This window comes from Syngnathus acus, chromosome 10 (genome assembly GCF_901709675.1).
Source record: "Syngnathus acus chromosome 10, fSynAcu1.2, whole genome shotgun sequence".
In the NCBI taxonomy this organism is placed as follows: Eukaryota; Metazoa; Chordata; class Actinopteri; order Syngnathiformes; family Syngnathidae; genus Syngnathus; species Syngnathus acus.
Window position 1 is genome coordinate 21,092,694 of NC_051095.1, and position 12,656 is coordinate 21,105,349.

A 12,656-nucleotide genomic window follows, 5' to 3' on the forward strand; every position below is an offset into this window, starting at 1 on the left:
GCGCCTTATAGTCCGGAAAATACGGTACAATTAACCTTAAAAATGAGAGAACATGGAGGAAAAGGTCAACAACACATTTGCTTCAAAATTGACATTCAGATCAATAGGTGGAAAAACAAAGCAAACTGATTCGACAACAGGAAGTCTTCAAATATCATCTTTCCAACATCTTTGTTCCATAATGTTGCATGTCTTTGAATGCACCACCCAACAAAATGTTTGAATATGGTCCAAGGAGCTAAATGAAGAAGAAAAAGAGATGTCGCTCTATGGAGACACATTAACACCCCAGCACGTACCATATGCTCAGCTCTAGAAAAGAACAAATGCACTAGCACAGGTGCTAACACACAAGGTCCAGACACTGAACAGCTCGCTCTACTGAACTACTAGACCACTCATTTCCATCTCCTTTGCCTCTGTGGGTCTTGCTCAAGTCTATTTCTTCATTTTCAGGTCAGCCTCCATTGCACTACGGCGACCCCTGGTGCCGCCATCCTGTAGTGGAGAAAGAGGGGAGCAGGAAGCAACCAGAAAGAAGTTGGGGAAAAGAGCAAGAAAAGGGATTAATGGAGAGGTTGAGAATGTAGCTGACAGAACCCCCCCCCCCCCCCCCCTCCCCACACACACACACACACACAGCACATAGAAGGTCCACCTCTGGGGGTATGGGGTGGGGGTAGGTGGGTTCCTCCTCGGATGGAGAACAGAAAAAAATGATGATCAAATAAAAATCCAACTTAAGAGAAGGAAAACAAATTAGATCATGCAGACAGAAAAAATTCACATGAAAGAGGCATGTGTCAGCGCGCCGAGATTGACTGGAAACAGTTGAACGGTGCGATTCAACACAGTTCAAATGGGTGCTCAAAGATGAAACTAGCATGTTTCATGGGACTGAGGGGGGGAAAAAACATTTGTTGGCCGGGTTGGTATTTGTAAATATTTGCGAGTATGTTCAATTCTATTTGACAGTCAGATTTTATTTTTTATTTTTTCAACTCCATGCTTGCATAATCCCCCACTCAATTGTTTCTGCTTTAAAGGGGAACACGTACATTTTGATGAGGTAAATCAGTATCAAACTCATTTTTGTCGCGGGCCGCATCGTAGTCATAGAATCCTTTGGAGGGCCATAATGATTGTCAATGCATTATATTACTGTATATACAGTATATGCTACACAACAAATTGATGAATAACTAGTTTTGAAATCAGAGACTAGTAAAAACTGCTCAAATATTTTAAACTGATGAATGGCAATACAAATTGTCAGCGATATCTTTAGTTTATTTTTTTAAAGTGAAGTATTGGCACAAGTTGATTGATGCACAATTTGTTTGTGCGGGCCACATAAAATGATGTGGCAGGCCATATCTGACCCCTGGGTCTTGAGTTTGACACCTATGAAGTAAATGAAAACTTCCACCTGACAGTTCTGAGGCTGGGGGATCAAACGCAGGCCTTCCTGTGTGGAGTTTGCATGTTTTCCCTGATCTTGCATGTAATTTTTTAAGGCACTTCTTGAATTTGTCTTAAAGTGTGAATGTGAGTGACATGTAATTTGTGTCGTGCGATTGGCTGGTGGCCAATCAGGGAGAGTTGCTGCAATTCAACATTTGACAGATTTTGCGAGCTATGCAACACACGGGATCAGTCAATAATTGCATTTATCAGCCTGTGCAGGAGTAATAGAAGTTCATCTGATTTAACAAAAGTGACCCAAGCGTCGACCTCACAAAGCAAACACTGATAAGTGGTGCGAGTATTTGAGTTGCAACAAGGTCAAAGGGCATCACGTGGGAGATAGCTTTCCCAAACAGTGTGGTGCTCAGATTGAGCTGAAATCTTTTAGAGTAAGTGACAATGCAATTTAAATGACCACTTCTACATCAATCATCCCCGCGTAGTTGCAGATAGTTATTATTGCTCGTTTCAATCTCAAGTAGTGTTGATCCGCGTATAGTCACCACATAATAACATTGCTGCCATTTACATTCACATATAGTATGCAACTCAAATTCTGCTCAGCATCATTGCCTGATGCAAATGTACACATTTCTTGATTTTTGTTTTTTATTCAATGATCGTGTGCTGCCGCTCTCCGCTTTATGGTTTACAAACCCAAAATCGACCGCTTGCAGGACTATTCAAAACAGCAATTGTTTACTTATACGCAATAAGTAAACAAGTAAAAACTAATATTACCCCCAACCTTTAATATCTTGTATTACTCTGGCCTTAAACACTTCTTATCATGCCACAAATGTCAAACAGAAAAGTGAACTGATGAGGTGGTTGCGATGACAAGAAGCGTGTGCGGACGGTGGCCTGCTTCTGGTGAGATCTGATCAATAACCTGCATACTTACAAAGAGAGAGAGAAGGAAAGCAGGAGAGGCCATTGGGACCATGTCCTGCAGAAGGACACATATTGGAGTGAGGAGGAGAGAACACACACACGCACATGCGCGTACAAACACACAAACGTGTGAGAAAGCGTCATTAAAGTGTCCATCAAATGGATAGACGAGCGTCCAAAAAAAAACCAAAAAACTACCAAAACCATACACACACTCAAACAAGTACTTGTACAGCATTTTGCTATTCAATACAGTATATCAACAATTTGCAGTTATGCTTTGTTCTGGTTGAACCTACACAATTTTGACAGATTTTTTTTCAAGCTATGCAACACACTGATCAGTCTGTTTGACATCTAACAAATGCTGGTTGAAGACAGATGCTTGGCCACTGTGTGACCAAACTGGTGCACATCATAAGGAGGTGTCAGGCCATTGTGGCTGTATATGCTACATCCACACTACCGATTGTTACACAAATACTACATTGTAAACTTGCCAATATGTCTTCTTTCCTCAAACTTCAATTCACCACTCCACCAAAGACGAGGAAATGGTAGCAACAAAATAGGCAAGGGTGGAAAATATTTGCAACATTTTTCATCGGCGCAACTCACGCATTCCATTCCCTCTGCTTATCGCACAAAATTGTGTCCATGACAAAGGTGGCACCAGGCTTTCCAAGGTATATTATTGCCAAAAAGAATAGTTACAACAAAGAAACACTCCATCCAATACCAATGTCTTTACTTTTTGCAAAATGCGGTTTAAAAAAAAAAGTGACAAATGTAACTGAACATAAATTCATTAATAACTGTGGACACCTTTGGGAAAAGGACCACATTGTAAACATTCACTGGTCCTACTTTACTGGCTAATAAGAACTCTGCTCAAGCACATTGTGAACATTTACTGGTCATACTTTACTGGCTAATAACAACTATGCTCAAGCACAGTTTCACTAGCCAGCAGTGCATTCATTGGAAATTCACATAACAGCAGCAAGTGGCAAAACAGCTTAGCCAAGTGGCTGGCAAACATACAAACGCACACAAGCACACACGGAGAGACAGACATTTGCGAGAAGTGAAGCTTCATGCAGGAAAAGATTTTACCAAAAATGATCACACCACCGCACTGGCTGAGGTTTCTCGTGTGTGTCATCAGTGTGCTCTTAAGCATGTGTGTAAATCTTTATACCAATGTTCAACTCAATTGTCATAGACAATAGATATAATAATCACACGCCACAATGACTTGCGAGGGTATATCATTCCTTTTTTTTTTCATTATATACTGATTAATGTGATACCATGCATGTGTTGGAAAATGAGAATACTCTGGTGACTGCCAACTAAACTGCAAAAGATGTTGACAATCGTAGAAATAATAGTTGCGCAATGCAAGGCACATATGTAGTTGAAGGCACATTCTCACCAGAAGAAAAGTTCAAATTTCTAAATTGAGACACTTGAGATTTGAATTCAGCTAGATGATAGACACATTTAAGCAGTAGGCTTGCACATGTCCCTAAGCCTAATGCCATAATCTGACATAATTTCAGTCATATATCCAGTTTACAAGACTTTGGGCATGTCAGCTCAAGGAAGTGCTCCAATAAGTTACACATCAATGCTCAGAGTAAACTACAGTGAATTCCCCTCCATCCCGGGGTTGTGTTCCAGTACACCCCTTCAATAAGTGATATACACCCTAGGCATGCTACTGCTAGCCTGCATTTGCGTACTTGAGTTTCAATAGGTGATCACCAAATGGCACCTTTATGACTTAGCGACAAAACAAAAAATCTCTGCATTTGATCGTGCAGTTTCAGCTGTGTAGATGCAAATATAAATTCAAAACAATAAATAGTATATGAAGAGAGAGTAAGATCAATGAATCACACACAAATGTACAATATGTGTACTCACGCCAGCAAGGACGACAACGGTGGTGATGAAGCTGCTCTAATACAATGCGTTCTTGTTTCAACGCCAGTGACTTCTTGTTTTAACAAAAAAAATACAAAATAAACCTCTCACGACCATTGAAAACATGCCTATGGGCAGCTGGCCTGCTGTGTTTCTCCTTTTGACTCCGCCAATGCTGTTTTGGTACTGTAGTGCAGACCAATGTCAGGATGTCACTCCGCTAACGTTAAACAAAAGTATTACGTACAGCATGGGAAACGTAGAAATGATCAGCAAGTGGGCGCTGTGCGTCTACTGACAAAAGGCAAATGCCAATCAGTGGCTGACAGTTTGCAACAACCGGAGCTACGGTATTTTATCGTGATGCATGGGATCAGAAACGAACGCACACGCGCACACACAAATCAAATCGAAACATTTTTACCGCCATCCCGAAACCCACGATGGAGGGGGTTTTACTCTAAGTCACATTGAAACCTCATTAAGTAGTGTCAAAGCATACTTGCTGGTTATTTGCTCAATCTGATTCTTGGTAGCAAATGTACTGTCCCAGTTTCAGACAAACAAATCTACACACATTTGAGGAACTAGAACACGTATGTCACTTTCTCCTGATTTAAGTTTCTCAACACACCTTCTCAGCTGGCTCGCCTGGTTTGCGATTTCCCTCCCTGCCACGGAGGCTCTTGGCGGAGATGGCACTCTCTGAGGTTTGCATAATGAGCTGCGTGGCCAGGAACTGCTGAACGTGCTCCAGGACGTCACGCTGCATTTCCAGGGCCATGTGATAGACGTCGTGGTCTGACGAGTTGTACATGACAGCATTCTGAAACATCAGCATGATGTCTCGCTGGAATTCTGCTGTTGTACGAATCACGCCGGATTCAATGTTCTTCTTGATTGCAGATAGGTCCATCGGTCTGTAACAGGATGAGTTAAGGCAAAGGAGAAGATTGTTCCTTGTACGTTACATCTGCTCGATTATGGATAAAATCATAATTACGATTATTTTGTTCAATATTGAAATCACGATTATTTACACAATTATGCTTTTTAAATTGGAATGGTATTTCTTGAACATGTTTGGAAAAGTATTGATTGAACATGTTTTAGAAAAATGAATTTTCGTCTGGAGCCAAAATAGTAACCATGATTAAAGTTTGATTAATTGAGCAGCCCCATTGTGCGTTTTAAAAAAATTAACTCAGAACTCAAATTGGGGCTGACCGAGCAAAGTAAAAATCTTGATCAAGCAAAGGTAACACTGGTGGGCAATTTTCATTTGTCAGTGGCCTGGGCACCCGTTCATTATTGTCAGTCCAACTGTTAATCAGTCTGTCAGTCCATCATTCTAATTTAATTGCGCTACCATCATTGCTTCCCACCAATCCACAAGTCTGCTAAGTCCGCCAATCCGTTAAGAGAGAAAAAAAAGTCCAACAGATGAAAAATCCATCCATCCATTACCTAAACCAATTTAATCCAAAAATACTGTCATTTGTGAATATGTGGCTTGCCCAGTCATTAAAGTCATGGATTGCAGGAACACTGTGATCTCACCTGTGTACAATGCTGTGGTAACCAGGGGCGATGTCGTCTGATACAGGCTGCAAGAAGACGCTGGCATACCTGAGAGAAATGAGATGAACAAATAGAGTTCTGGATGTGGCACTGTGCAAAATGAGCATGATTACAGCGGACAATATTGATTTGTTTTGCGGGTTGAGGCAAGGCTCGAGAGCACCACCTGTGGTTAGCTGCAGCTCTCCACACCAGCATTATGGCTTTCTTCCAAATTTTCTGAGCCTGCACAGCCTCTTGATCCTCGCCACATGTAGATCTGGTATGAACAGAGAATGGGGATTGGTACCCAAATGACAAAACATTGTCTACAAAGATACTCACAGCTGGGAAGACGAGGCGGGGCTGCTGGCTAGTGAATCAGCCGTGTAGCGTTGAGAGGGCGGCCCGTAACCATCTTCACTCTCACTGGCAGCTCGCTCCACTTCTGACAAATAGGCACCCTCCCCCTCTCCGCACTCCTCTTTCAGCTCCATTCCTTCTTCAGGATCGCACTCGCTCCCTGCTTCTTCCTCCTCTTTCACCTCCTGATTTTGAGTAGCACTTTGGTCAATGGCAGTATAGTAAGAAAAGCTTTATAATTGTACAATAATGTTTGTCTATTACCTTGGACTCTCTGCCAGATACAGAACTGTCCTCAGAATCTGTGGGACACACAATGATTGTTAGTCATTTTTTAAAACTGGGGCATCATGTTCTGTGTGTTTGTCAGGTCACCTAGGCATGGAGGGTTCGCTTCGGGCTGATTCCACTCCTCTACTTCAGTCTTCACTACCACATTTGTGTCCCCTTTTTCTTCATTGCCCGCTTCTGTATCATCACCTCCAGCAGTGACATCTTCCGAGTTGTCACACGAAGCGATGTCACTTTCAGTCACAGCTGATTCACAGTTTCCCTTGACCCGTTCCTCTGTGCTTGTAGTTTCTGGTTGATTTGGGGCATCTGGGCTGACAGGGGTGGGAACAGAGAGTGTCGCCGCATCACAAGCCTCCTGTATGTGCTCAGAGTCTTGGACAATGGATGCTGGATCTGAATCCTTTATTTCCTGGGTTTCCCAGGGGCCTGGCAGGGTGTGTCCTTCTGAGACGGCCTCTTCACACAGAGACAGTGCTGCTTCCACTGCTGCTGCATCCAAAGCCTCCACTGAATCATCCACCTCGAAAGCACAGCAAGCATGACTTCTCAATAGGCGACTTCTCAATACCCAGCTACTGACAGACCCAAGCCCAAGTTTAAAAAAAAAAATGGTGTGTTGCATCAGAAAGGTGATTCCACAAAAAAAAAGACCTGTGCCATACAAATTATGCTAGTGACTCGCCATAGTGACCCCCTGATAGGATAAGCCTAAAGTCCCAACATAGTGGAACCTTGGTTCACAACCTTATTTTTTTTCTCATACTGTTCACAAACCAAAATTTTAGATAACCGAAGCAACTTTTCCCAATAAAGTGAATGGTGATTGAAATATAAATTACTCATTTTTATTAGATCTGCTACATATCTGGTTGTCTGGCAACAAGTCAAGGTTGGACACCACCCTCGTGGCCAAATTAAACTGGGATGGGCTCCAGCTCACCATTAAGCTAATATGAACAAGTGCAATATAAACTGGATGACGTGATGTTTTTAACTTTTTGTTGTTGTTGACCATAAACGTTAAATCTAGCCTCTATCTGTGACTTCTGTGGCAGTGAATTGAATTCTGCCTGTAGTGTACACTACTGCCATCTGCTGTTCTAATGAAGCTCAAATGAAAATTGTCTTTCAAATGTAAATGTCATTCAAATATAATTGACCGGATCTATTACCATTGTATGCTACCAGGGATTCACATTTGCCGCAAACAGCCTTTTTGGGGGACATGACAGAACTGAAGACCAGCATATTTACATCAAAGATTATACTAACAGTATACTAAGACTTTTAAGTGTGTACCTTTTCCTCAATGATGGCAATGATGTCACCTACAGTTTCCAGATCTAGCTCATCTCCCATGTAAGAGACAGCGACAAGGTCCTCTTCTACTAATCCTGTGTCTTCACCAAGCTCTGCCTTCACTGCAGCTTCAACTTCCCCCACTACAAAAAAAAAAGAGGACACATTAAAACGGTTGCTGTACATGGTAGGCCTTCTCCAATTCAGAACATTATGTAGAGTCTTGCCTGTTAGCTTAGCAATTGCAAAGTTACTGGTAGCTGCTGGCAACCCTAAAACAGGCAAAAAACTCAAAACATGCTGTACATTTCTGCCAAAGTAACAGTTTTATCTCAAGCAACATTTTTATATGCCAAATCTAAGATTCAAGCGTTGTTGTTTTTTTCATTAAATGGTTGAATAAGACCAAACAGGAGCATAAGCCAGCCAAAATTGACTTTGTTACATTGAGAACATTTACCTGTCATGACGTCATGGCCAGGTGGTAATGGGGCGGCGACAACAGCAGCAGTTTGTATTCCATTGCTAAGACTTCCAGAGGTGTCTCCATCAGTAACCTGCAAGAGCACAATTGTTTGTTGTTCTTGTAATAAATGTAGGTTGTACTAAACAAGGGCACCTTAGCAACACAGGGCATTTACAGGTTTGTAACGATTTTTCACCTAATGCGAGTGGGCCACATGGGCTCGATAATATGTTGCAATATGACAAATGGTTTGGCACAGTTGTCGAATGGTTTTAAGCTCTATTGAGAACTTTAAAAGCAGGCTTAAATGTGGAGGGTTAAATAGGGCCTTCATTTTCAAAAATAGGACTTTCGTCCTCGACTGAAATAAACGGTGACATGGCATGCTGTATTTGTCTCTTTTTTCAACAGACAATCAGACAGCTCTGGCATTGTAGTTGCGGTCTAACTTTATTGTATGATAATATCTATCACAGGTTAACAAATACACTATCCTGACAAAAAACATTAGTTTAAGAACTTGCTGCATATAATGTAATCTGACTGCAATGTCACATTCATCATATGCACCAATAACAATAAATTATAATTATATTGTCTGCGCTGGATATATCATTGGTTCATGAATCATGTGATCTAATAGTTTCTTGAACTATCAAATTCAGGCTATGCTGGCTCTCACAAGGCGGGGGCTGGCCGAGATGTGGTTGCCTTTTTTCAGCAGTTCCGACAGCAGAGGAGAGGGAGGTGGTGTCGTTTTCTGAGGAAGCAGCCTCTTCTGTGAAGTATCCTCTGCAAGAGTTGCAAGGCCTCCTCCACCTTTATGCCCTTGGCCTGGAGCTTCTGACACTGGGAGAAAAAAACCTATACCTTGGACCTGGAGCGGCAGAAGAAAATGAAATTAGTGGTCAATAAAGTTCAGTTGACATTTTTAGGGAGAGATGGAAAACAGGCAGGATATGGCGACCAGGGTTCCCTACCCGTGCCATAGACCAATGAAGCAAGACTACTTGAAAAATAGGTTACTTGTGGAGTTGCAAATATTTGAGGTTACGCAATTCAAATTGGAGTATCCCTGGAAACGGATTGCGTTCAACCAGGATGTTAACACCTAGGCAAGGATGTACGTACAGAGTGGGTACTGGTGTCATCTGAGACGATGGCTGCAGGTTCCGTGGGTGGTGTGGGGGCTGATGTGTCCGTCTGAGAGTCCAGGCTCGTAGGACTGGCCCCCAAAGGAGACCGAACAGTGACACTGGGCAGACGCTTGGGAGTGTTTTTAATTGCCTGACGAGCTGGAAGACAAATGAGAGTCAGAGAATAATATATGCATCTATTGAACTCCTGACATATGCATGATCATCACTTTCTCATGGAATCCTCACATCTCTAAAACCACAACTTTTAAGGAAATCAAACAGTGGCATATTTCTTGAGGGGAAAAAGCTTTAACAGTTAACCAAAGCTATTACAGCGATTGTTTTTTTGGGACAAATTACTCATACGTAACTACCCAGTTTTTCCTCATTATTGTCTAACAAAACAGACTTTAATTTTGAGGAGACATCATGTCGCAATGTTACCGCACAGTCAAAAAAAAATGGATTTACGATACTTCTCAGACAGTTCAAGTGTTCAACAGAGATTTGCTCTCAATTTTTTTCAACACTTTACACAGGTTAATAATCTGTATAAATAACACAATAAGTATTCTTATAATAATAAGAATTTATGAAAAAAAACTAAATTGACTAAATTAGTACATAGATTCCAGCCTGACCATAGCACGATACGTACAAAAAAGGAGTGATTCCTGACCTGGCTACCGTGTCAAACAAGTGTGCAGGGAGAAAATTATTATGTAACGTAATTTTGGTTTTGTGGATTTGCCTTCGGTACAACTTAGGAATTTTCAAAAGCTAATTTCTGAAATGCATATTCTTTGACATTTTCCACCTTGATATGCCATTTCTGTTGCTTTTCTCTTCTGCTCTGCCTCCTCCTCCTCTTGCTTCTTTTTTCTGCCACAGAGAATTGAAAGAAATGGAAGGAAAAGTGACATTTTGACATGGATGGTTTAACAAATGAAAGAAATGAAAACTGATTGAACAAATCTTACAATGTTATCTCTGCCCACAGTTCTTTCAGCTGGGGGTCCATGTGACCTGTCTGTATCAGGTCCACTTCCTTTTTCAACTTTCTGCACAGAGAGAAATCACAGATTGGGCGAAGGGTGTAAATGTTGCATAAGAAATTTTGAAAGCTTCCTTTCAAGGTCGTAGCTACCTGTACTGTTCCTGTGTGTCTCGTAGTAGTTTTTTCAGCTCCTCTATCCTCTCAGTAGTCAGTCTACGAACAATTACATCCTCAATGGTCTCAACCACCTCGCCCTTCTCACCACGCTTACGTCTAAAACAAAAGTTGCATTTAACTCAAATTACAAACGTGGCATAAGCTGTTTTGGTCTGACTATGTATTTGTGATCTTCAGTACTGACTTAGGGGCTTCTGTGGCTTCCAGCAGCTCAGAATACTGTGAGGCACAGTGCTGAAACATTAAGAGATGAATGAATAATCCCAGATATTGGGGACATCGATTAAATCCAATGCTGCTTCCTTAACAGACAACAGCTGGGATCTCTTACCTTCTGTGAGAACCAGTCAGGTGGTCGACCGGGCTCAGAAAAAGGCTTGATGGCTCTACTTACAGATACCCTAAAAGTATCGAAAGAGTAATATTCACTTCAAGTTAGGAAATTCATACAAAGTAATATTACTTTAAAGATTAGAAACATTGTACATAGAATGTACAAAAGCGATATTAAGTTGCCTGTTTACCAGTTTTGGTCACCACTCCTCATAACAGAAGAGGCCAGGCACAGTTTCTCCCTGACTGACCATGGCTCTGTTGGGCCAACATTCAGAATTTTATGCTCTGGAACAAAGCAGAGACACGGTTGAACACCAATAAAATGATCACAAGTAAAAATAAAACAATACATTTCAATTCTCAAAATTATGGAGGGGCATTTGGATATCGGTGAATAAGGAAAATGTGATATCAGAATGATGTCAAGGAATCATAAATGTATGAGACCAAAACTAAGACACACTATTAGAAGAATAAGTATATACCAAATGGCGACTGTTGATGACTTTGTTATGCTATACTTAGTAAGTGGTATTTTCCCCAAACAATGAATTGGTGGATTTTTTTTTTAACATTTGCTGATCTGTTGAATCCGAAGGAACAAATATCAAACATTACCCAATTAATTTACAAGTCTCTAAATATTAGCATTTACGTTAGAAATGAAAATATTATACGTGTGCAGTTAAAAGTCATTGTTTTATTAACTTATTGCCCTTAAAGAAATGTGATTTTAATACTATAGCTATACTTTAAAAATACTAATAGAATACATTTTAAGGATACAAATGAAGAATACACGCATCTTGATTTAAAATATTGTGAGGAGTCAATCACATATAATCATTATTATTAATATTATTTGTTATCATTATTGTTTTGCTACTCCTTGCCATTTACGTAAAGTTCTTTGGTTTATTTACGTTAAAATACAGTAGCGGACTATACAATAGAACATTGAGCATGTAATACAGGACAATCCAAAACTAAAAAGTACACGTAAAATAGGGTGAGTTGATGTATTCTTTTCCAAATAAATTTATTGTAGGTTGATAGCCTAATTGATACTAGAGTACGTTACGTTTAAATTAAAATGTATTGCATGTAATGGAATATGATAGTTACAGTTTAAGTGACTGAAAAGAGAAAAGGCAGAAACGACAGTCATGCAAGGCAAGAGTACTGGCAGAAACAACAGTCATGCAAGGTAAGAGTACTTTAACAAATAGCTAGTATACAATCTACATTAGCTTAGCACTGTCATTACGGGGGAACTCTATGGTGAAACACAAACAGCTACGCGATATTGCGTTTGTTTAAGGTAATAAAACTGTCATTTTCAACTAAACTAAGCTAAAGACAACGTTTGGAGTACATTTCCATAGGTTTGCATTCTAAACTTCAAAGAAAGACCTCTCGGTGGAAGAGGGGGGAAAAACACTCACTGCCTATCCCGCTCGCCATTTCTTTAGTGATAACAAGGCCAAGGTCCCAACTTCCGCCGGACGAATTTCAAAGATACACGAATGGGTTGAGCGAATATGGCCCAGTCCAAATTCCTGTATTCTAGCCTACATAGGCTATAGTGCGAATACTTGGACAGGGCCCGAGTACCTACAGGGTCTCGAGGAATCAATCGTACGTAAAGGTCGCTGGTTTATTGAATGTGACGAAGTGACGTGATCGACACTTTATTTGTTGCGACGAGATGCATCATGCACCAATTATTTTA

General features: G+C 40.8%; 1 protein-coding gene across 3 annotated transcripts; it reads right to left on the reverse strand.

Moving 5' to 3' along the window:
* Positions 1–61: 61 nt before the first annotated feature.
* On the reverse strand, positions 62–12,454 carry brd8 (bromodomain containing 8). Of its 3 annotated transcripts, XR_005099044.1 has the most exons (20): positions 12,370–12,454; positions 11,113–11,209; positions 10,920–10,989; positions 10,773–10,822; positions 10,562–10,684; positions 10,395–10,475; positions 10,232–10,296; positions 9,407–9,570; positions 8,958–9,152; positions 8,270–8,366; positions 7,810–7,952; positions 6,592–7,030; positions 6,481–6,518; positions 6,199–6,401; positions 6,041–6,133; positions 5,854–5,922; positions 4,928–5,213; positions 2,372–2,416; positions 368–498; positions 62–305 (listed from the first exon to the last, which is right to left on the reverse strand). XR_005099044.1 is itself a non-coding variant. In XM_037261029.1 (19 exons), exons 1-19 carry the CDS (start codon positions 12,386–12,388, stop codon positions 439–441), a joined length of 2,337 nt encoding a protein of 778 aa, XP_037116924.1. In that variant the 5' UTR covers positions 12,389–12,454; the 3' UTR covers positions 62–438. The 3 variants fall into 3 exon arrangements, 1 of the variants encoding a protein (XP_037116924.1); XR_005099045.1 differs by lacking the exon at positions 2,372–2,416; XM_037261029.1 differs by having other exon boundaries at positions 62–498.
* Between the last annotated feature and the right edge of the window lie 202 nt (positions 12,455–12,656).

What these genes read in the sequence shown, in the direction of transcription:
- brd8 (XM_037261029.1), bottom strand. An exon ending in CTGTGGGCAGAGATAACATT is followed by an intron (nt 10,297 to 10,394) that starts GTAAGATTTGTT and finishes TCTCTGTGGCAG; the next exon opens with AAAAAAGAAGCAAGAGGAGG. An exon ending in TATCTGGCAGAGAGTCCAAG is followed by an intron (nt 6,402 to 6,480) that starts GTAATAGACAAA and finishes ACTCAAAATCAG; the next exon opens with GAGGTGAAAGAGGAGGAAGA.